The sequence below is a fragment of the Monodelphis domestica genome, chromosome 1 (genome assembly GCF_027887165.1).
Source record: "Monodelphis domestica isolate mMonDom1 chromosome 1, mMonDom1.pri, whole genome shotgun sequence".
In the NCBI taxonomy this organism is placed as follows: Eukaryota; Metazoa; Chordata; class Mammalia; order Didelphimorphia; family Didelphidae; genus Monodelphis; species Monodelphis domestica.
Genome location: NC_077227.1, coordinates 75601158 through 75626557, shown reverse-complemented (window position 1 = coordinate 75626557; position 25400 = coordinate 75601158). Strand labels below are relative to the sequence as shown.

The following is a 25400-nucleotide window of genomic DNA, read 5'->3' as shown; positions in this document are numbered from 1 at the left end:
TTCTTCAGGGGACTCAGAGATGGGGAGCTGAATGCTTACACTGGTGGTTAATTTCCTGGGTATGCTCAGTCTTCACAGGATTCCAGAGGGTGGCTGCCTCTATTAACTGGTCATTCCTCACCCTAAGGAAGATGAATTCCCAGATCTTGTTCCCCTTTTCCCCATGCTTCAGAGTCAAAGTCTGCTAGTCACTTTCGATTTGTTTTTACTATATATGTTTATAGATTATTACCCCTTTGTGAGGGATCTCATAACAACATTAGACAGTTAAACAAAACTAGTAACAGAGTGTCCGTATCTGTAAAACTAGGTTACACCCAAGATCCCTTTCTAATCTATGTCCCTTTAGTCCCTATATCAGGAAAGAATGTCAGCTTGTCTTGATTCAAGGTCTTCTATAGATGACATGATTAGGTATTTTTATGTAGGAATCTACCTCCTAAAAGAGTTAAAAGATAGTGTAATCACTGGGAATGTGTCCCTTTTGTGACATAATTCCCATGAAATGATATACTCATATATAGGACACCTGAATTAAGCAGGAAAGCATGTTTTAGTTGGACTAGAATGGGATGGAAGGGACATGTGTGGAAATCCAATGCTTGAATTTGGAGACAGACTTGAATATGGATCTCTCCCACCACAACTCACTAATCTTGTAATGAGGGCAATAGGATCTTCTGGTCCTCTCTTCAGTTGGAAGAATTGTTCTCTATTGCCTTTAAGATCAAATATAAATTCCTGAGTTTGGTCATTCAAGCTTTTCAAAAAAATCTAGTCTTTTCTTATCTTGACCCTTTCCTTTCATGTTACTCCCTTCCTTTCTCTCTATAGTTTAGAAAAAATGGCTTCTTTGCTGTTCTTTACATATGATGTTCTATCTCCTCTCTCTGGGAGTGAGTAACTGGCTTTCCTCTATATTTGGAATGTCTTCCTATTCACTTTTGCCTCTTGGAAGCCCTGAGATTCTTCAAGTCTAACAAACACCATCTACTTTGTGAGAACTTTTCTGATCCCTTCAGCTGCAAGAGTCTTTCCACTACCCAACTAAGGCAGTAATGGTGAACCCATGGCACATGTGCCAAAGAGGGCAGGCAGAGTGTTCTCTGTGGGCATGTATACTGCCCTCCCTCCAATCCATCCTCAGAATTCATTACTAGAAAGGCAGAGGGATTTGGGTGGAACTGTTCCCCTCCCCTTCTCCACTGTGTCTGATGACATTTTTTCACATCCCCTGACCCTCTGCCTAGCATTCCAATGGGGGGCATACAGGGGGTAAGGTGGGTAACTCATAAGGTGGCAAGACTGGAGGGGAATGGAGCACTTGGGCCACTCTGCTCCCCCTCTCTACACTTGCTGAGAACATTCCTCTTAACCCACCCCTCCAACCAGCCACCCAATGGGAGCACTTTCTTCCTCCTCTGTGTGGGGTAAGCAGGGCAGGGCACAACACATGTCTCTGAAAGTTTCACTATCATATATACAACTAGACTTGTCTGTTGTCTTCCCTATTAGAATGAGAGTTCTTTGAAGAGTTTTCATCTTTGTATCTCCAGCACTTATTTCAGTGCCTGGCACATAGTAAGTACTTAATCAATATTGCTAATTGATTTTTTAAATAATATTTTATTTGATCATTTCCAAGCATTATTCATTAAAGACAAAGATCATTTTCTTTTCCTCCCCCCCACCCCCCATAACCGACACGTGATTCCACTGGGTGTCACATGTGTTCTTGATTCGAACCCATTTCCATGTTGTCAATATTTGCATTAGAGTTTTGTTTAGAGTCTCTCCTCTGTCATGTCCCCTCAACCGCTGTAGTCAGGCAGTTGCTTTTCCTTGGTGTTTCCACTCCCATAGTTTATCCTTTGCTTATGAATAGTGTTTTTTTCTCCTAGATCCCTGCAGATTGTTCAGGGACATTACACCACCACTAATGGAGAAGTCCATTACATTCGATTATACCACAGTGTATTAGTCTCTGTGTACAATGTTCTCCTGGTTCTGCTCCTCTCGCTCTGCATCACTTCCTGGAGGTTGTTCCAGTCTCCATGGAATTCCTCCACTTTATTATTCCTTTTAGCACAATAATATTCCATCACCAACATATACCAGAATTTGCTCAGCCATTCCCCAATTGATGGGCATCCCCTCGCTTTCCAGTTTTTGGCCACCACAAAGAGCGCAGCTATGAATATTTTTGTACAAGTCTTTGTGTCCATTATCTCTTTGTGGTACAGACCCAGCAGTGCTATGGCTGGATCAAAGGGTAGATATTCTTTTGTCGCCCTTTGGGCATAGTTCCAAATTGCCCTCCAGAATGATTGGATCAGTTGACAACTCCACCAGCAATGAATTAATGTCCCTACTTTGCCACATCCCCTCCAGCATTCATTACTTTCCTTTGCTATCATGTTAGCCAATCTGCTAGGTGTGAGATGATACCTCAGAGTTGTTTTGATTTGCATCTCTCTGATTATAAGAGATTTAGAACACTTCTTCATGTGCTTATTAAGAGTTTTGATTTCTTTATCTGAGAACTGCCTATCCATGTCCCTTGCCCATTTATCAATTGGAGAATGGCTTGATTTTTTGTACAATTGATTTAGCTCTTTATAAATTTGAGTAATTAAACCTTTGTCAGAGGTTTCTATGAAGATTTTTTCCCAATTTGTTGTTTCCCTTCTGATTTTAGTTACATTGGTTTTGTTTGTACAGCTAATTGATTTTTTTTGATTGATTGTACACATATTTTATTCAGAACACTCCTGTGGATGAATTTTAATTCTCAAAGCAGTTTCTGATTAGAACAATTTTTATGTGTGATTTTTTATGGAGCAAAATGTACCAGATGTTCTCACTCTCTTCCTCCAATATGTATGTTGCTTATTCCTCTATAAAATAAACAGACAACAAAACAAAAACCCCTAAGCTTCAGGGAAGGTTGTATCTCTCAATCCAGATTTCCATCCTGAGTGAGCCAGAGTTAGAAAGTTTTGCTGCATAGCCTAGAGACCATAAACTTGAGAGTAGGAATGAATGTACAGAAGAGAATGAATCTGTTTTTGTCCTGAATTTTCTTACTTTATGAAATAATTCACTGTGCTGAAATTCCAGCAGCCAATGCTTCTGTGATTTCTTTTACCTATAGAGAGTTATTTGAACCATCTAAGCAAGAGAGTGGGATATTTTGGGGCCTTTCTTTAAAAAAAAAACCCAAATTAGCATTGTTTTTTAGTTGTGTGTAACCCCCATTTTTTTTGTTTTCCTCATGTAGTCTGGTGGCTCTCAGTAGAGGGAAAATATTTCTTATCCCATATTTTGAGTGTTACCTAAGCTTATCTCTCAATGTGGTTCTTTTATCACTGTCATCCAGGATTTAAGATGAAAGAAATGCTCTACCTACCACTTTGAGAGCTGTTGATCCTTTCCCAAGCAGCTCCACATTCCCAAGTCTGGTCACATGGCTATCTCTTGGGATCAACAAACATCCTCCCAGGTTAAAGATTAAATAGCTTGTGGCCTTAGATCAAGAGACTCTACCCCAACCCATTAGTTTCTTGTAGGGAGCAGGCTGTGTTGTTCATCTGCTATAGGCTTGAAGAAAAGGAGGAAAGAAGAGGGGTTGTGATTTATTACAGAAGCTGGTGTACAAACAGGGAATCATGTTGGAAGAATTCTGCAATTCTACCTTCTGGGTAAGCACTTTATATTTTTTATCGTTATTGAAGACCCTTCTTTAATGCTCAGGACAGGTGGTTAATTGGCCCAAGAGGGCCAATCCTTAGAAGAACTAGAGAAGGTAGCCTTTTGTTTGGTATGGAGGTTGTTCCTTGGAGTCAAAGCATTGACTCTCCAAAATGTTCTAGATGGAATGGAGATAGTTATTTGGAAAGGGGCAACACATTCATCCTCTAACACCCATTTATTTTAGCATGGATTACGTTATCAGATTGGAATTATAGATTCTTGGTAGCGACCTTTTGAGGTCATTGAGTTTAATCCCCTTATGGAGATTTTGATAAGAAAAGAAACTGGCTTTTTGGGAAGTAAAGAGAGGGAATTTTATTTTAGATATGTTCAGATGGAAGGGTAAATGAGACTGTCCAAGTAGAAGATTCAGTTATTAGGTGAAGGAGTGGGACCAGGACACCAGAGAAAAGACAAGAGTGAAGAGCTAGATTTTGGAAAAACTATATAAAGATGATGATCATTGAGCTATGAAAGACAGTGAGTTCTCCTGGAAAGAAAGAGAAGAGAGAAGAGAAGGTGAGGACAAAATCTTGGATTTTTAAAGGGCATAAGGAGGAAGAGTGTGTAGAGTGGTCAAAGAATTAGGAAATAAACCAGAATAATAAAGAAGTGGGGAATTTTTAAGGAGAGGTGGTTTGTATAGTATCAAAAGCTGTAGGCAATTCTGGAATGATGACCGAAAGAAACTCATTAGATTGGATGATTAAGCTGTAATTGATGGTTTTCTAGAGTAATTTCAGTAGAATGGAGGTGGTTGATCTGGAAGAAAAGAAATTGTAGGGGGTTAGTTAAACATAATAGGAAAGGAGACTACAACTTTTCTTGTTTGTTTTATTTTTTATTCAAATAAGCAGATAGCCTGATTATTTGTTTAGAAGTCAGTGAAAAGAAGAAGAGAAATAGAAGGGTACTTTGTTGGGCTAGCAGTCAAATTAAATCATTTTTCAGAATGAGGTAATCTGCATGTTTAAAGACTGAGAGGAGGGAGCCAGTAGACTGGATGATATGGAAATCTAATATTAGAGATAGGGGATATTTGATAATTGACAAAGGAGGCCAAAGGACAATGGGGCCAAAAGGCACAAATGGAGAGATTAACTTTTGAAATAGAGATAGGTATTCATAGATTGGTTATTGGTGTTATTTGGTTATATTGGTCATATCTATGTTGAGGGGGAAAGGTGATTGAATTAAAATTTTACTGTCAGAAAAGTAATTTTGAAATAGCTGTCATGACGAGTGTGCTAGGGAATCAATAAGATATGAATAAAAGAATTAAAAAACACTTGCTTATCTGTCTTCCTTTTTCTTCTCAAAACTTTTGGTAAGCACTGGCCTAGTAGCTGATAATGGCCTAACTATAGTTCATTTATTCCTAAAGGATTTTCTTTTTAGTTTTTACTGTGATATTCCGTTTAGGTCCCAACTAGCCATTTAAAAATTCTGGATTTGATATTTACTTGAAAAGAAGACCCAGAATAAGTAAATAATCCTAATTCAGGCATAAGAGGGAAAGATAGTGATAAATTTTTTTTTAAACATTAACTTCTATTTTATCAGTACTAAGTATAGAGGCATACATTTTTGGCCGTGGTCACTGTGGGGATTCAATTTCTCTGACTGTGTTTGTTACAAGGTTTTCCTTCTATCTCTCCCCCCCAACCCCCTTTACTTATTTGAGGGAAGGTGGAAATTAGGGAAAGATAAGATGAACAATAGCAATGCCACTAAAAATAAGTCCACTAAGGCATTAAAAACTTAAGTCCTTTGAAGTTTTTCTTTACAATGTTTTTGTCCTTGTATAAATTCCTTTCCTCCTCCTATTCATTTCACTCTGTATTCTCTCATACTACCCAGAATTCCCTGAAATTATCTCTTTCATAATTTCTTATAATATTCCATTACATTCATATGCCATAATTGGTTCAGCCAATTTCTCAGCTGTCTAAGAAGCAACTTAAAGCACTCTCTTGTATTCTAGTTCTTTTCTTTCCACTTTCCTGTTATAACCTTCCCTTCCAGAATTCAGAAGTGTATTTTCCTTGAAAGTGTTTCTTCTCTGGTATTATCCTCTCTCTTGCTCTTTATTAAACTGAACTCGTCCCAATTTTTTTCTTCTTCTTGCATTTGATATATTTCTACACCAAACTGTGTTTGTGTCTGTTTGATGCTCTTTTATCCATTTCAGGGAGGTTTAAGATTTATCTGGTGCCCACTACAACTCCATGTTTGTCCTCTTCTCAGGGACCCTGCTTAGGAGAAATAACACATTAAACTCCTTCTTTCTCCTTTCTACACTAGTATGTTCTTCCTTTTATCTTTTACCTTCCCTCCTTCAAAGCCTCAGAACAAAATCAATTCACCCCCAAGATCTCTATTTTTCTTTTACAATTTCTTCTATACCCTTTGAAGACACAAAGGTTTTGAAGGGATATTTGTTTCCTTTTCCTTTTATTAGAATATTAACATTATATCATCATACAGCATCATACATGCCCAAAGAAGCTTACCTTTCTAAGGTAAATTTATCTGTCTTCTTGGTTTTTTTTTTTTTCTGTCAAAGTTCCTACTCAGTTCTAGTCTTTTCATCAGAAATGTCTGAAAGTTCTCTATTCTATTAACGATCCATATTTTTTCCTGTGAAGGATCATACTCAGATTTTTAAAGTAAATTATTCTTGACTGTAAGATTATATCTGTTGTCTTTTGGAATATTGTATTCCAAGATTTTTCTCTTCCAGAAGTTTCCATGCCTTGGGCAATCCTTGGTATTTGAATTGCCTCTTTCTGGATATTTGCAGTATTTTCTTTCTTTCTTTCTTTCTTTCTTTCTTTCTTTCTTTCTTTCTTTCTTTCTTTCTTTCTTTCTTTCTTTCTTTCTTTCTTTCTTTTTTAATCCCTACCTTCCATTTTAGAATCAATACTATTCCAAGGCAGAAGAGCAGTAAGGCTTAGGCAATAAATACTTAATAGGTTAAGTAACTTGCTCAGGGCCACCCAACTATTAAGTGTCTGAGGCCAGTTTTGAACTTAAGACCTTCTATCTTTAGATCTGGCTCTCAATCCACTGAGTCACCCAGCTGCCCCAGAGGTATTTTCTCTGACTTGGGAACTTTAGATTTTGGCTGAGATCTTTCTGGACCTTTTCCTTTGGGCATTCTTTTCAATAGATAATTGTTGGATTCTTTCTGTCTTTCTCCTCTAATTCTGGTAGGTGTGGGCAGTTTTCATTTATGATTTCTTGAAATATGTTGTCCAGACCTGTTTTTTTTTCTTTACTCTGGTTTTCAGGGACTCTGTTGATTCTTAAATTACTTCTTCTTTGAGCTTTCTCTAGGTCAGTTGTTTTTGATATGAGATAGTTTATATTTTCTTCTATTTGCCAGTTGTTTTTATTTTGTTCTAATATTTCTTGCTATCTTATAGAGTTATTGATTTATATTTTGTCTATTCTAGTTTTCTAGTAGTTTGTTTTTTTTTTGGATAAAGGTACATATTGTTTTATAAACTATCTATTCTCTTTCCATTCTCCATCCCCCTGATTTTATTTCATTTTTTAATCTCTTACTTAATCTCTCGTAGTTAGGATAATAATAATAGCAAAGTACTTTATAAACATTATCTCATCTGATCCTCACAACAGCCCTTGGAAATAAATATTTTTCCATTTTCATAGATGAGGGAAGTGAGACAATCAGAGATTAATTGACTGTCCAGTGTCACACATCTGATAAGTATCTGAGATGAGATTTTAACCTAGGTTTTCTTGAATCCAGGTCCAGGATTTTATCCATTGTGCTACCTCCTCCTTTTATTCTCTGCTTACAGTTGTCATGAAGACATATTGATAATAATTTTCACATTGGTTTTTGTTTTCTTTGATTTACTTATCTCTATAGGTTTTGTTCTTGAATTGGGTCTTTCTACCAGGTCCAGGCTCTGCCCCTACCTGCACTTCTAGATGTGGTCATCAGCCCTGCTGGGTTCCTTGGATTCTTGTGTTGACTTCTCCCTCCTGGGCTAGTAATCTTTGAGGTTCAGAAAACTTGCTCTTCAAGGCTCTCTCTGATGCCCATGGAAAGAATGCTAGGAATCTCAGAGCCCCTGAGCTTCAGATGTCCTGGTCTGAGCACTATAGTATTGAGCTGGTCAAGCGCCCTAATGGTTACTGATTGCTACCATGCACAGGTGCTTCCAAAGTACTCACCCTTGGGGTTTCTGGACACTCTAATTTCTCTGTGGAGCCATTCTGCTCTTGTTGCCTTGGGACACAGAAGTTATCAGGATATATATGTTCCATTTATGACTTTCACTTTACTCGAGGGACTCCTTCTCTTCTTTTGATTAGCTTTTTGTGGAGTTCTATAATAACTCACCCAAACTCAGGAATCTTAAGAGTACCTGCACTGGAGAGGCATCCACAGATCTTCATGCTGCTATCAAGACCAAGCTAAGAGGAGGGGTAGTATTCTAATTGCAGGTTTCCCTAGGAGTTGTTACTTTCCCATTGGTGCCTTTGGGAGGTAGCTATGATTTTGTGTGGCAGGAAAAGAAAAAAGATGGTAAATGATTATTGCCTACTTATTTTCCTGTGAGTTGCCTTATCCTGTCTTGATTAAATACTTTCTTATTTTGTTTGTGGTTTCTGCAAAGTCTATGAAGAGATAGAGATTAGAAAGGGGACCCAAGCCACATTTTCATAATTATCATTACCCAAAACAGGAAAATTCCTTTTAATCTAACAAGAAAGGAGATGAACATAATTGAAAGAGCCTACAACACTTTAGTACTAAAATTCCTTCTCTTCCTCTTATATGGATACACAGTGATTGGTGTCTAAGAATTAGAATAGAAAAAAGAGGCAAGTATTAAAGTTAAATTTTGCCTTAGATACCAAGGAGGAAATCTCTATTCTTTTCTACCTTGTCATCTTTCTCACTTTCTAGAGTAACTTACTCATCTCTGCTTTGAGGTTCTAGTCTTCAGTACATAATTCAATTATTTTTTTTCTTATTTGATGAATAAAGTCTATGCAAAACAAAAATGAGCACCATAACACGCCACTTTTAGGAACCTGAATTATGCCTAGCTCCTTAAGCTATACAAGAAGAAAATAATGACAAACCTAAAAAACAGAACTCTATTTTATCCTACATCTCTTCTACTTTGAGACTGACCCACAAGGTAGAGCTCTAGGGTATCATTTAAACTGTGATTAGAAAGGGTAGGGCCTCTGTTCATAGAACTGCCTGGAGTGAATGAGAAGAATTTTGTCTTGCTAGGATGATTGGGACAAAAGGCTGGAGAAAATGTACTGTTTACTTGGGAGTGAGTTAACCTTCAAGTGGAGGGAGGAAAGGGCTGTTGTTTTAAAGAACTGTCTAGTGAAAATTAAAAAAAAAAAGACTTTCGTGAAACAGATGTGCCTAATCTTGATTCTTTCTCCTTTTTCATAGAATGATTCATTCCTGGACCGTCCAGATGCTGATATTCCTCTGTGCTTTGAGCAAACTGTTTTGGTCTGGATACCTCTGGGCTTCCTTTGGCTTTTGGCTCCTTGGCATTTGTTCCATATATATAAATCCAGAACCAAGAAGTCATCTTTAACCACGCTCTACCTCACGAAGCAGGTATGGTGCCCTTTTCACTTTCACACCCTCTATCCTAGGTCCATAGCAAAGAAGTTCAAGAAAAGAAATAAAGAAGCAACCAAACTGCCCTCTCTGGCTTCGTTACTCTGGAAAGGACTTTAAGTTCCCCATTTTACATCTAAGTCAAAAGCTGAACTGATTCACCTCCTTCATACTCCATTTGTCCTGAACCTCATTTAATTTGCCCAATGAATAAGAGGGAGAGATTTTTATGCTGTTGGATTTTGGTGCAACCAGACTCCATTAATCATAATTAGAAATGGCTGATCAGTGAATCTGGTAAATACGGCTTTTTTTTTTAAGAGAGAGAAGTAGGTTTATTTCTAGCAAGTGCTTCTAATGAATGGGAATTATATATTTCTATGGGCATGGAAGATGATGGAGAGATGGATCCACATTTCAAAGCCATTTGTGTTCTCTAAAGTACTATATTAGGGGGCAGCTGGGTAGCTCAGTGGATTAAGAGCCAGGCCTAGAGATGGGAGGTCCTAGGTTCAAATCTGGTCTCAGACACTTCCCAGCTGTGTGACCCTGGGCAAGTCACTTAATTCCCATTGCCTAGCCCTTACCATTCTTCTGCCTTGGAGCCAATACAAAGTATGGACACTAAGATGGAAGGTAAGGGTTTAAAAAAAAAATAAAGTACTATATTAAATCCCAACATTTCCTATTCCCTAATAAAAACAACTGACATTTCTAGTAGGCTTAGAAGTTTACAAAATGCTTTAAATATGTTATTTTACCTGATTCTCAGAATAGCCTTGTTAGGATCCAAGACTTATATTGAAGCGCCATTATAATACCTATTATACAGATGAGGAAACAAAAACTCAAGTGGCTTAAGTAACTTGCCCAGAGTCATACAGTTATTATATATATATGAGGTGAAATTTGAAATTTGAAAAATTGAATTAAATATATGAGGTGAAGGTGTCTAGTTCTTATCTGTCTATATCTTTGATAATATTGGTCTAGAACCATGGTGGCAAACTTATGGCACATGTGGTGTGGGGGGGGCACTCGGAGCCCTCTCTCTGGAAATGCATGACATCACCCTAGTGCAGAGTTTGTTACTAGAAATTCAGAGGACCATGGGGCCAGGATGCTCCCCTCCCCCTCACCTGAGAACATTTCTCACATTACCTGACCTTCTAAAAGGTTCACCATCACTGGTCTAGAATATGGGTTTCCAGGATTTGTAAAAAGAGGCACTTCATTCTTCCAGTCTTGTTAGAAGGGAGTGAGACTATTTTGAAGATCTATCAAGTAAGACTGTGAATTATAGGAAAAGCATATTGATAAGTAGACAGATATCCAAAAAGGGGCAACCAGGATGGTGAAGGGTCTTGAGTTAATGCCATAAGAAACAACAATAAAATCCCTCAAAAGCCAAGGAAAATCAAATAGCTAATTGGTTCAGTGGATAGAGAGCCAGGCCTGGAGATGGGAGGTCCTGGGTTCAAATTTGACCTCAGATACTTCCTAGCTGTATGACACTGGGCACTTAACCACCATTGCCTAACCCTTACCACTCTTCCTCCTTGGAACCACTACTTACTATCTATTCTAAGACAGAAGGTAATAGTTGTTTTGTTTTTTCAAATCCAAGGAAAACATGTAAATATGAAAAACCAACAAGTGAAGGAGGATCAGTAGAAAGAATTGGGGTGTATTTATCCTGGAGAAAGGAAGATTTTGGAAACATGATAAATGCTGTCAAAAATCTGAAAAGCTGTCATAAAAAAGGAAGACTTCTTGGCCCCAGAGGGCAGAATTGGGATCAGTGATAAGAGGTTGTAGTAGTAAGGCAGATTAAGCTTCCTAACAATAGAAGAGGAATGAAGCTCAGCTTCAGGACCTCACCCAAGCCCTTCAGACGAAGGAAGAATGATATCTGATTGGGTTTGTTACAGAGGGGATCCTTTTTCAGGTATTATCTTTATCTTTAGAGGAGATGGCGCCTGTTTCCATCCAGCTATATGATTCTGTAATCATCGCTTTTTTGTGTGCTGAGGCAAGTCCTCAAGGGACTTGTCAAGCCCTCCTCTGGGTATTACTTTTTCCATTTCATTACCATTAGTGGTTATGGGTGCTGTTGGGATGGCACCACCAACAGGTCCTCAGTTTGGCTTCTTTCTCCATTGATCCAAATGGCAATAATTCCATAACTTATATAGATTGTCTTCCTAAATTTCTCTGACAAAAAAAAGTCCGGTATCTAATGACCAACATTCTGGTGGTATAGACCCTTCTGCACTTAGACTGGCTGACTGCTCTTCAGATGACAGTTTCCTATACCATGGGGTAGGTCAAACCTACCCCCAAATTGATTGACTTTTTAAATTGTTCAAGGGGTAGCTATTTGGCTCAGTAGACAGTCAGGTCTGGAGTCGGGAGATCCTGGGTTCAAAGCTGGTCTCAGTCACTTCCTAGATGTGAACCGGACAAGTCACTTAACTTCAGTTATCTGCCTTAGAACCAATACTTAGTATCAATTCTAAGATGGAAAGGGGAAGAACAGTTGTTAAAACACCAAAGACAAAGGAAAAAAGAAGACAAAAACTGAGTAGAATATATTGTCTTTCCTATATAACTAGAAACCACTTTGCTTTAACTTTAGTCTCACTCTTAGCTACAGCTGAAGTCATCAAAAATTATCCATAAATATAGATTCTAAATGACCATCCTGGTGCAAATATCGATAATATGGAAATAGGTCTTGATCAATGGCACATGTAAAACCCAGTGGAATTGTGCGTCGGCTATGGGAGGAAGGCGGGGGTAGGGGAGGGAAAGAACAAGAATCTTGTAACCATGGGAAAATATTCTAAATTAATTAATTAAATAAAAATTTCCAAAACTTAAAAAATCATCCATAAAATAATTAGATATTTAATACTAAACAAACAAAATATTAATTAGACACAAATATTTTGTTCTATTGAATAATATTTAATATTGGATACTTATTTAGTTATTAAATCTATATTCCTCTGATATTTTATAAAGCAACTCTTTTATAAAAGTCCCATGAGATAAGTAATTAAGTATTATTGTTACAGATGAAGAGATGGAAATTCTAAGAATTTAAGCATTTTGCCTATGCTTACATAACCAAGATGTATCTTAGGTAGGGTCAAACTCAGGTCTACTGACTCCAGGTCTCTACCCATTTCCCCTTCTAACTTTGTGAACCATGCATGTCAACCTCTTCCTTTTTCCTGTCATCATGCATGATCTGTTGCTCGAGATAGATTGCTCTCTAGGAGAATGGAAATGGTCTGAAGCATTTATAAATTTTTTAATCAAAAGGTGAAAAGCCATAGAACCCTGGAGGAACCTTTTCATGTACAGTGGCAAGTATGGCTGAAAATCTAGAACTCAGAAAGTCTAGAACATAGAAACTCATGGGCAGATCCATGGACTTTTTCTCCATTGTCCAGGGAGTAAGTATGGTGGCTTGCCTGTAGCCTGGAATCTCAATCACAATGTTGACACATCTGGACTTCTATCAGTCCCTTTTGTGCTGAGCAAAGATAGATCTAGACTTACAATGGAAAAGCAGGAGTCCTGGAATAAGAGGACCCTGACAGTTATGACAGTCACAAACAGTGTGACCTGGAAATAATCACCCAATTCTCTGGACCCAGAAGTTTGACTTCGATGGCCTCTGAGACTCTTTCTAGCCCTAGATCCTTGCCCTTTCTGATGGCATCCACTGAGATGGTAACGTATTTCCCATACTCTTACCATGGAGAAACATACATGAAACTCATGCATATGAGCATTGACTTAGAGATGGAAGGGACCGTAGAGATCATCTTGAAAATCCACCCTGATTTAGACCCGAGGGAACAGAGATCCAATAAGTTGTGACTTGTCCAAGATCTCACAGACTGGCATTTGTAACCTGGTTGGACGACTCAGTCGACTACACTGTGCTACAGAAAAGGAATTGTACGATTAACTTCAAATATTAGAGTTCAGAAGGGCATTGACTGTCTTGGCACTAAGTTAAATCGGAAATCTCTTTTTTGTTTCATGAGGTCAGTGTTGTTTATATCATTGTTTTCTTGAACTCCTGCCTTATGGCGATCCAGAAGGAACCGATTCCCTGTTTTGCCTTTTGGATTATGACATTTCCAAACTGTCGACTTCTCTATTTGGATCATTGATTCAGAGCTGAGGGCGACCTTCAGTATTACTTAGTCTAACCCCTTCGATTTGCAGAAGTAAATGTTATTGAGGTGCAGATGACAGACTGGTCACTTGCCTCTGTCTCCTGTTTGCACATTGCCTGGAGTGACTTATCCCTTTTGCTTCAGAGAGATGACCATTGGCTAGTCCCATCTCTTCACTACCAGAAACAGTACTATTACATTCTGCTTTGCTTAGCCCAATTATTCTATAGAAATTGCAGCCTCCTGTATGGAAAGCTTTTGTCTATAGGCTCTATTCCTTTTTTCCAGATAGGACCAGGGGAATAGTATAGAGATGAACTTTGGGAATATTCTAATGTTCTTCTTGTTAGAATAACTATTGCTACTCACTTTGATATTTTAATGACTTCCCAGTCTCTTCAAGGTGAATGCCCATTCCACCATTTAAGAGGACAGTCCATCCACATTTTCTCATCTTCTTTGACTCTTGTCTGTGTCTCTCAATAAATCTTCCATAAAGAATCTACCCTGGGGGAAGCTGGGTGGCTCAATGTATTGAGAGCCAGGCCTAGAGACGGGAGGTCCTGGGTTCAAATCTGGCCTCAGACACTTCCCAGCTGTGTGACCCTGGATAAGTCACTTAATCCTCATTGCCTAGCCCTTACCAGTCTTCTGCCTTGGAGCCAATACGAAGTACTGACACCAAGATGGAAGGTAAGGGTTTAAAAAAAAAAAGAATCTACCCTAATCAATGAATGCTTTCCTTATGCTTTTTTTTTTTTACATTTTCTAGATTCCATTTCGGTTCTTGATCTATTCATGTATTATCCCTTGCTCTCACTCTATGATGGATCTGCCTCTGTTTCCAATTATACATTTTCTTTTTTTTTTTAAACCCGTACCTTCCATCTTGGAGTCAATACTGTGTATTGGCTCTAAGGCAGAAGAGTGGTAAGGGCTAGGCAATGGGGGTCAAGTGACTTGCCCAGGGTCACACAGCTGGGAAGTGTCTGAGGTCAGATTTGAACCTAGGACCTCCCATCTCTAGGGCTGGCTCTCCATCCACTGAGATACCCAGCTGCCCCCTATACATTTTCTTGATTTCATCTTTTTGCCAATTTTCCCATGAAAATGATCACTGGTAATATATTGCAATTACTTATAGCCATCTCTCTACTGATCTTTGGGGCAATCATGATATTGATTTGTGGGAAGGATATATTTTCAGGAGCTGACCAGTGAATTCTTTCTATTTTCATTTTGCCTTCTTGTTCTTGGCAGTTTTCTTTTGCTTGGAACATTATACCCGAGTCAGGTTTTTTTTTGACAGGAGGAGTCTTAGTTTTGAGGGAGTCTGAAAATTCTTAAATCACTCCTGTTTTGACCCATTTTCCAGATCACTGGTTTTGTTTCAATATTCATCATTGCCTTATTGAATCATTCAGTTGTTTGATCTATTTATTCCTCAGGGAGTCTACCACTTGGGTCATATTTCCCACCTTTTATTCTAAGCTATTCATTTTCCTTAAGAACTCTAATTTCATTAAAAAAAAATCTCTTGCTTCACTTTTTCATCCATTTTGGGTGTCCCTGAGTTTGTAATAAACTGCTTGTATTTGTTGTGAATCATAGTAATAGCTAACATTTACATGGTGCTTTAAGGTTTATAATTCACTATACAAATATCATCTCATTTTATCCTCACAAGAATCCTGGGAAGTAGGTGTTATTATAATATTCTCCATTTTGCGGATGAAGAAACTGAGACAGTCAGAGATTAAGTGACTTGCCCAGGGTCATACAGCTAGTAAATATATTTGGCTGGATTTGAACTTAGGTCTTCTTGATTCCAGATCTACTGCCTCATATGGAGTTATTCTCTTTCCAGATTTAGCCCACTGTGGAATTCTCTTAACCCCATAGTATTTCTTCACTGTATAAGAAGATTTCTTCTGTTTTGTTATGTATCCATACTGCGATAATATATTTGGGTCAGGTTCTGCTCTCTCCTGAATTGGGTGGTCTTGCCCCTCTGCAGACTAGATGTTGCTGACACTGCCCTGCTTCTGTTCTGGACGGGATGGCTGGGTGAAGAAGACTGGGGCCAGGTCCTCCCCTCTTGCTCAATCCCTGGTTTCTGCCAACATATCCTGGTGGCTTAAGCCGAATGTTGATCTTAGCCCCATAGGCATCTCGTTCTCTCTGAACAATCATCACTCAAGACATGTAATGTTGGGTCCTTACCTTGGCTTCCTTGTCCTCTTGGCGGTGCATTCTTCACAATAGTAAACACTAGGTACATGGGTCTCTCCCTGTTTTAAGCTTCTCTCGATAAAGATAATCAGAAGGAAGAAAATGATCCAAGTTCTCTCTGTGTTTGCATCTGTAAACAAATTTGATGTCTGTTTAACCTACGTGATGAGTTTGATCTACGTGTGTGTGAGAGACACCTTGGCAGAGAGAATTTAAGGCTCTTTGTTGAATAAATCGCTACAAAAGATTGCCTATTTCCTTCCTGGATTTTCATCAAGGGGACTATTGAGGTGATACATAAATCATGAAAATTGTATAGAGATGAAAAGTAAACGTGAATCTGTGATCCCTGATTATCATAGATTAAGAGCTAGAAAAACAACCTCAGAGGATTGTTTAGTCCTCCCCCTTCATTTTGAGACCCAGCAAAGTTAAGTGACTTGCCCAAGGTGACGTTGGGAGTAAGCAGCAGAGTCAAAACTTGAAACCTGATGTTCTGCCTCCAAATTCAGAACTCTTTAACCCCCGTCGTTATTGTTTTAGGGAGCAAGGAAGGGGGGGGGTACTGTTCATTCTTTGGAAATCATCCCTGCTTTGGAATTACTTAAAATTGCTTTCCACCAGATATCTCTAACTGCCTTTAACACCCTGTTGCTCCATACATGTATTTCTGTATACATGTGGTTAGATTTTCCCAGTGCCAGCTTCTTAAATGTCACTTTTACTTCCTCAAATATATTGTTTACTGAAGTGTTAAAGTTTAGAGATGATAGTTCCATGTCGTTGATGATGAAATAGATAATGAAAATAATTATGGAAAGACTAATAAACCTGTTTTTAATTAAGTTTTTGGGGGAGGGGATCTATTTGTCCTTTGATTTTATCTGGAGGAGTTCTTGGCATGATCTGAGTCTCATGGCAAGCTTTTCCTCTTTGTTATTTTTCATCGTTTTGTGAAGTGGCACTGCTAGTCATTTTTAGCCACCATTCTTGGTATGACTTTGCAAAAGCATTTGTAGACTGAATTGGCATTTTCTTTGGTTACCATGTCTTTCTGTTTAGTGGGGAAAAGTAAGTGTTTAATGCTTGGTTTGTCTTTATGTTCTTTTGGCTTTTTTACTTTGGCAATGACTTTATCTCATTTAAACTATTTTTTTAAAAACAGTGATCATTAGGGGGCAGCTGGGTAGCTCAGTGGATTGAGAGCCAGTCGTAGAGACAGGAGGTCCTGGGTTCAAATCTGGCCTCAGACACTTCAGCTGTGTGACCCTGGGCAAGTCACTTGACCCCCATTGCCTAGTCCTTACCACTCTTCTGCCTTGGAGCCAATACACAGTATTGACTCCAAGAAGGAAGGTAAGCGTTTTAAGTAAAAAAACAAACAAAAAAAACAAACAAACAGTGATCATTAGAACCATTGTTATTAGGGGGCAGCTGGGTGGCTCAGTGAATTGAGAGCCAGGCCTAGAGATGGGAGGTTCTAGGTTCAAATCTGACCTCAGATACTTCCCAGCTGTGTGACCCTGGACAAGTCACTTGACCCCATTGCCTAGCCCTTACCACTCTTCTGCCTTGGAGCCAAGACGGAAGGTAAGGGTTTAAAAAAAAAAAGAACCATTGTCATTGCCTTTCAGAGTCAACTGCTTTTAAAAGTAGGACAGATTGAAGCTGTTGCAATTGCACAAAATCCTTTTCTCATTCTTGGCTTGGTAACTTGGTGTTGATTTTAATCTTTACTAGAAGGAAACTTCTAGTTCACTGCCCTGATGTGACATAAGAGGAAGTTGAAGTAGAGAGATGTTACTTGGTTTGTAGACTGACAACAAAAACACAGATTTGTGCTCTTTCTTGTATACCAAACATGCATGCGGGTACTATCGCTCCTAGTAGAAATAATATCTCCTAGCATTTTATATTTAGAAATCTCTTTTATTACAGCAAATAACTTGGGTAAAGATCATTGTTGCTTTTTTATAGATGAGAAATCTGAGACTTGTGGAAATGAAGGTACTTGTTCATGGTCTTTTAACTAGTAAATGGCAGAACAGGGATTCAAACTGCATTTCAATATATAGGTGCTTTCTTAGTTGACATACTACAAATCTCACAAATACTATTAAAAATTTTAGAAGGATAGAATTCAAAGAGAAATGCCCCTAGACAAACTGACTAAATTTTTAATTGGAAAAACAATTGGCCTCAAAGTCTTAGGAACTGGGATCAAATCCTGTCTCTGATGCTGGTAACTCAAGTGACCAACCAATGAATGAATGAATGAAAAGCATTTATTTCCAAGCAATTTGCGAGGGGCTAAGGACGCAAATATAAACGTGAGATGGTTTCCCCTAAGGGAGTTTTCATCCTAATGTGATAGAGAACAAGAGGAATGATGGCTAGGGCAGGAAGTTAATTTCCATGTACATCAATTTCCTCATTTGTCAAATGAGAGGGTTAAATTGATAGATAGATTTTTGGGCACTTCGAAATAGGGCTATTTAGTGAGGGAATTATGTGGGAATATTTCCTTTACTCAGGTCAATCAATCTACATGGAAGTCCTATTATGTAATAGGATAATGGGAAGCTTATTGGGGTTCCTTACTCAGTCTAATCAATCCATCAAACATTTACTAAATGCACATAATATTGAGACAGATCAAGAAAGAACTGGTTTCAAGGTGTGGGGCAGGACTGAACCTATGGTTGAGGTTTAAGGGCCAAAAGTACAGATAGTAGAGAGATACAAAGTGTAGAGAGCCAAGTCTAGTCATTCCAAGGGTTGTCTGCTATATTAAAGATTAGTCAGAATGCTATGTATGAGTAAGGGAGATATTCCTACAAAATGCAATGATTAACAAAGATCTAAGACATCTCTAAGCAACCAAAGCTTCCAATCAATTTAACTTTTGCAAATGATTTCTCCAACTTGAATTTTGCCCCTGGGACTATCTCAGGTTTAAGTAAATATTCACTTAAAACCATTGCTCAAGAACCTTTACTTTATAGGATTTTTTCAGCTATCCAGAGGATAGATTATTTCAAAACAAAAGATATCTAATCAAATAGCCTAGCAAATAAAATGACTAAAAAAAAACCTTCCCATGCCACGAGCCACACAAAATACTCTCCTACAGGGTTCCATTCCACTAGTAGAAGAGTACCCACAAAGAAAACATGTGTGACTAGGGATTCTACATGGAGTGTGCTATGAACCACAAAACATAGATATGTTCTACTCAACAAAATCTAGGCAGAATCCCCCAAGACTATGATTAAGCCCATTCTTGGTCCTCTGACTCCAAATCCATCACTTTTTCCACCGGGTCCTACATAACGTCTCTACCTGTGATGGCACGGAGCTATCTGTGACATCTATGTGTTTCGTACACTAAAGTCATCCAGAACTTTGGGAACTTTTTTATAACCCTCTCAGTCTTTGCCTTTGATCCTTCCACACACATTTCTTGTATTGCCCCGGAATCTAGGGTAGATCTCAGAAGATGCTGTCCTGCGTGAACTGACCAGACACATAAAGATGGCACTGGGCACTGATGGGAATAAAAGCTGTACTGTGGAGAAAGTAGGGATCTCAGACTCTTAGGAAGGTCTGAGATCCTGTTTGTTGGAGTGGGCCAGTCCCTCTAATAAATCAGAGTACTGCCTCAGTTATTTTATTGAGGATTAGACAAATTTCTGGCATCACAGCACAATGTTTTCAGGTCAATGTTAATCTGTTGACAAATAATAGAACTGGAACCTGATCACTCTTATCTCAGGAGCAGGCAACGATCAAAACAAATTTCCCTACTGAGGACATGAGTAAACATGGGTCCCAATGTTCCTTTCCCTTGTTAAATATTGATAGTCAGGAAAGAGAATATTTTCTTACAGAATCTGGAGTAACAGGAACAGTGGATTTTTAGAACTGAAGAGTAGGAATTTAGTCTTATTAATACTTAGTCTTATCAAACTCTGTTAACACATTCCTGTTTTGTCCAAATATTTTGGATCTGCATCTCTTACTTCCTCTAGGACTTGGCATCATTAGCTCAAAGCATGGTGCCAAGGACTAGGAATATGAAGACAAAACCCTCTAAAAAAAGCATCTGACCTTAAGGAGAAGCAGCATGGCTAAGAGTTTTCAGAAAAGTTGGAACTGAATCCCTAGTTCTGCTGCTTACTATTTGTGTGACCCTGGGCAAATAAATTTCTGGTCCTCAATTATGGCCTCTGTAAAATAAAGGAAATGAAAGAGAAATTATTTCTGGGATTGCCTCTAGCTCTAAATCTGTAATTTCTTGATTCTTTGATGCTATTGGAGGCACAACAAGTACACAGATCAGTCAATGCAAGATAGTTTGAAGAGGAAGAGAGCCCACATGATGAAAGGAAGGGGCAGCTAGGGCTCTCAGTGGATAGAGAGCCAGGCCTGGAGTCAGAAGGGCTCAAATCTGGTATCAGATACTTCCTAGACGTGTGACCCTGGGCAAGTCACGTAACCCAAATTGCCTAGCTCTCACCTCTTCTGCCTTGGCGCTGATACTTAGTATTAATTCTAATTGCTTAGCCCTTAAGTCTTCTGCCTTGGAGCTGATACTTAGTATTGATTCTAAGATAGAAGATGGGGATTTTTTGGAAAAAGGAACTTAGAAAATTTTAGTCTAGACCAAGAATTCTTAACCTTTTTGGTATCATGGGTCCCTTTGCCAATATGGTGAAACCTTAAGTAAAATAAAAATATACGTACAATGTAAACTGAACCATGCATAAATGAAAATTACTAGACAAAGAAAATGGATTATATTGCAATACTGTTGCTACTAATTTTTTTTAAGTTCCTAGACTCTAGGCTAAAAATCCCTGATCTAGTCCAGGCCCCCGGCTTTATATTTCTGTCAAGTCTAGAGCAAGACCTCTTACTAACAAAAGCTTTTCTCTTGCCAGGTGCTTGTTGGGTTGCTCCTAATTACATCAATCATCGAACTAGCCTTCATCCTTGCTGAGACCGCAGAAGAGACAACTCATCCTGCTATTCAGTATACTAATCCATGTCTCTACATAGCCACCTGGGTAAGAAACACCACAAGCCTCTAAGCCCAAAAATTCATTCTCTAGGAATGAAATGAGAACAATATAGATCAAAGAGGCATTTTTTTAAAATTTTGTTTTCCCCAATTACACATAACAACAGTTTCCAACATTTTTCAAGTCATTTCATCCAAGTAACTTAGATCAAGAAGGAACTTTAGAGATACTTTAGTCCACTCTCTCCATTTTTCAAATGAGAAAACTAAGGTGAACAGAGAGTTTGTGACTTGCCCAAGGTCACAGAGCAAGTTAGTGGCACAACAGGGATTAGAACTTGGGCCTCCTGATACCCTCTGACTCAAAGATTGCTTCTAGAGGAGCTGCTGCTACAATAAAAGGAACTAGATTATAAAAGGATAAAAGTAGAGGACAGATAATTTGGGATTTATTTTTAGCTTTTTGGTAGGCATTGATTTGTGGACTTATCTCCTGTGAAACGAGAGCTTTATGTAGAACATGTTTTATAATAGAATTCTACAATGTAAATTCTGTTTAAAAGAAAAGGATCCACTGGATCTGCTGGAGAAAGAAATGGCAAACCACTCCAGTATCCTTGCCAAGAAAACCCCATGGATAAGTATGATCTATGTGATCGCAAAGAGTCAGACATGACAGAGAGAGTGAACAACAACAAACATCTTGTAAGGGACCTGAGGGGTCAGCAAATATACCCCTCCTTATTTTATATAGTTCAGCAAAGAATTATTAAATAGAGAACTCTTCTAGTTTTCAGGACCAACACAAAGTTTAGAGAAGAAATGCCCCTGTTCTTGAGGAGTTTACTGCTGGTAGGGGAGGAAGATCTAAGCACAAATAATTAGAACATACAATCATTTATGATTTATTTGGGGCAGAATGCCCTCACCAATGGGATGGATGGGAAAACTGATCCTCAGAGTAGTTAAATGCTCCTGATTATAATTAGTAGCAGAGCCAGGACTGGAACCCAGTTCTCCATATTTTTTTCTGCTACAACACACTGCTTTCTGGGATATGAAATGGAATTTCTCATATCATCCTGTCTAAGAAGTGATGGCAAAATTTGAGTTTCTGAGCAGAGAGAGAAGATTCAATCAATATAAATGTAAAAATAATCACCATGAACTAACTGATCTTGGGCAGCCAAAGACAATATTCAGGTAGAAAGATGTCTAATTATTTATATAAACCTTCCCAAAAGGGATCATGGAGGAACCATCATAATTAGATTCATTTCCCCCCTGGAGTATCTGTGAAGAGAGGCAGGTGAAAAGAGGCAGCTAGCTTCTCTTATTCTTCGAGTTCCTTTGACTAATGAGATCTTGCATCTTTTCATTGATATATCATTGCCTGCCAATCTGTCTTTTAAAAAAAAAAAACTTACCTTCCATCTTAGAATTAATATTTTGTATTGTTTCTGAGGCAGAAGAAGAGAGGTAAGGACAAGGCAACTGGGGTTAAGTGACTTGTAAGAGAGTGACACAGCTAGAATGTGTTTGAGGTATGATTTGAACCCAGGATCCTCCATCTCCAAGTCTGGCTCTCAATCTCCTAAGCCACCTAGCTGCCCCTCTACAAATCTGACTTTCGTTCCACTGTTATAGATTCATTTTGTTGCTTCTAGTAGTCCTTTTAACTCTTCCAGTTCCCCCATTTAAAATACAAACAGAGGGTATCACCTCCTTAGGTGTCATGAGATTAGTTCACTGCCAGCTGCTGGTACCCAGAGACTTGTTTCTTCTGGTCTGGAGATGGGGAAGAAGAACATTGACAAGGGAAAGTGAGGCAAACATCCCTGGCTACAATTTTTCCTTGAGTCAGTCTTTTTCCCTCTCCACTGTTGATTTCCTCATTCTGTTGGTTCTTACCAAGCATGACTTTCTGCCCAGATCCTGGTTTTGGTGATCCACCACTGTAGAAGATGGTGTGTGAAGAAGGACTCCTGGTTGCTATTTATGTTCTGGATTCTCTCTCTGGTCTGTGGGGCTTTCCAGTTCCAGACTCTTCTCCGGATGCTCTTAAAGGTTTGAGATAGGAGAAGGGAGAAGGGGGAGTAAGGAAAAAGGGGACAAGAATCCTTTAAGTTTAAGAAAATTGGATTCCAACTGGATTTGCAATAGGAGGACTTGATTATTTATTGGTTCTAGTTCTGGGAAAAGATCTGCTCGGTCTAAAACAGGGATTCCTATCCTTTTTGTGTGTCATGGTCCCTTTTGGCAATATCTCTTGAAGCCTGTGGACTTCTCAGAATAATGCTTGTTAGTCCCTAAAATAAAATAAAATATATGGAATTACAGGAAATGAGTCATATTGAAATGTAGTTATCAAAATATATTTTTTTAAAAACAAGCTCATGAACATCAGATTAAGAACCACAGAATCATCTTGGAGATACAAGTTTTGGTACCCAGTTTTTTTACATTTTTTTTTCTCCTTAGGGAAACAATCACAATCTTGTTGGATCCTGCCTGTACTTCATCTCCTACGGTATTCAGGTCCTTACTGTGATCATTTCAACCATTTCAGAGATTACTCCAGAGACCAAAGCATCCTTAAACGTGAGATTTTGAAACTTTACTCTCTACTTACTACTTCATTGGATAGTCAATCAGTCATTCAGTTAACATACATTTATTCATTGATTAATAGGCAAGGCAATGTGCTAGGGTCTGGGGAAATGAAAGCAAAAGTGAAGCAGTTCCCAATCTTAAAAGCTTTTTTTTTTTTTTTGAGTCTTTTAAGAGCTTCCAGCCTCAGCATCCCCACCTAGGACTCCAGAAAGTCCAGGTAGAGCCTTCCAAGGGCATTAGAAACAGGAGGTGGTTGTCAAATGGACTTGGTCTTTAGCCAGGGGCACTTTTACAACAGTCAGTTATTTTACAGGAAAGTCCTCTTAAATCATATACCAGGTATTTGCCTATTGAGAACTTCAAACATGTTCAACAAACACTTTTTACTGATAGATTCCAGAGCAACAGATTAAACCTGGACCAGTGTCTGTCCTACGGAAGAACAAACTGTTCTTAGTCTCCGAATTTCTCATTATGTTGATATCTGATTTTTTCTTCTTCTGTGTGTCTTGCAGAATCCATCTACTACGGCTTCATTTCTTAGTACCATCACCTTCAGTTGGTTTGACAGGTAGGACGCACCTTTGGCGATGGGTTAGTCCTTCAGCAATCTCTTCTCTGTCCCCCTCACTCTTTTTAGAGGACGTGGGAAGTTACATAATAGTGGATATGAAGCCATTCTTTGGTTACCTTCTGCTCTAGATGTAAAGTTAAGTCCAACCATCTTTTCATTGCTATCTCATTGCCTACCCATCCATCTTTAACTCCACTATAATCCATTCGTTTTGTTGTTTTTAGAAATCTTTTTTCACTCTCCCTCAATTCCTCATAAAATGCCACCAGAAGGTATCACCTCTTAAGTGTCATGAAAATTAGTTCAATGAAAGCTGATAAGATGGTTATTTCCTAAGGATGATGCCTTAGTTCAAGGCATCATCCCCCTCTCACCTCAAACATTGAAATGGCCTCCTAAAATAGCCTCCCTGCCTAACATCTCTCCAACCCATCCTTGAAATTAATGCCTCAAAGTGTAGATCTGATCAGGTCACTCCTCTACTCAGTTAACTCCATTGGTTCCCTATTGCCACTAGGATTAAATATAAAATCCTTTATTTGGGCTTTAATGCCTACCACAACTTGACTTTAACCTCTTTCCAGCTATGAAATCAAGGAGAGTGAGGGCTTGGTTTTTGTTGATTTAATGGCAACTGGTGGCTCGTGAGTTGTTTCTAGGAGAATGTTGGGGTGGGAGATGGATAACATCAAGATGATGAGTGGGTGGTAAGGAAGTGGGAGCAGTAATACGAGTCATTCAGGAAGATGAGTCAGGAAAGAAATTCTGGAAATAAGAGGATGGAGGAGGCATCAGAGTCAAGTGAAGGTGGCATGTTTGTTTTTTTCAAAAGGTGGGAGAAATATCCATGTTTGAAATCAGAGGGCAAGTGGAGAAGGTGAGATTAGGAGGTCCCTTCTGGATTTAAATCAATGATCTTGTGAACCATCTTTTACAGTATCATTGTGAAAGGCTATAAAAAGCCCTTGACATTGGAAGATGTCTGGGATTTGAATGAACAACAAAAAACCCAGGTCATCTCGAAGACATTTGCAAAGCACATGGCAGTAGAGATCAAGAAGGCCAGGAAGGAGTTGCAGAAACGGTGTCAGAAGAGGAAGTCCCGGGAGAAGCCTGAAGCCAGGATGAATGGTCCAAGCACTAGTCAGAGTCAAGACAACCTTGTGTTGGTAACTTTCTCAGAGCACCGGTGACCACGTGTGTGTGCTCATACATATACTTCCATATCTAGTGCATGTTATGGTAATAGAATGGGGGGTGATGCTCCATATTTGGAAAACACTATAATTTTCAAAGTGCCTTCATATAGATGATTTCATTGGATCCTCACCATGATTTTTGCCAATGGTATATGGAAAAGGTATTATTATC

General features: G+C 38.7%; 1 protein-coding gene across 1 annotated transcript in view; it reads left to right on the top strand.

Annotated features, from left to right (window-relative positions):
* The first annotated feature begins 3543 nt into the window (after window positions 1-3543).
* The window catches only part of ABCC2 (ATP binding cassette subfamily C member 2), a 75749-nt gene continuing 53892 nt past the window's right edge, over window positions 3544-25400 (top strand). Inside the window, exons 1-7 of the mRNA XM_001372953.4 lie at window positions 3544-3701; window positions 9212-9385; window positions 20763-20888; window positions 22775-22909; window positions 23324-23443; window positions 23971-24026; window positions 24967-25198. Of these exons, the coding sequence (XP_001372990.1) occupies window positions 3669-3701; window positions 9212-9385; window positions 20763-20888; window positions 22775-22909; window positions 23324-23443; window positions 23971-24026; window positions 24967-25198 (876 nt within the window). The 5' untranslated portion in view covers window positions 3544-3668. The remainder of the gene's footprint in view (window positions 3702-9211; window positions 9386-20762; window positions 20889-22774; window positions 22910-23323; window positions 23444-23970; window positions 24027-24966; window positions 25199-25400) is intronic.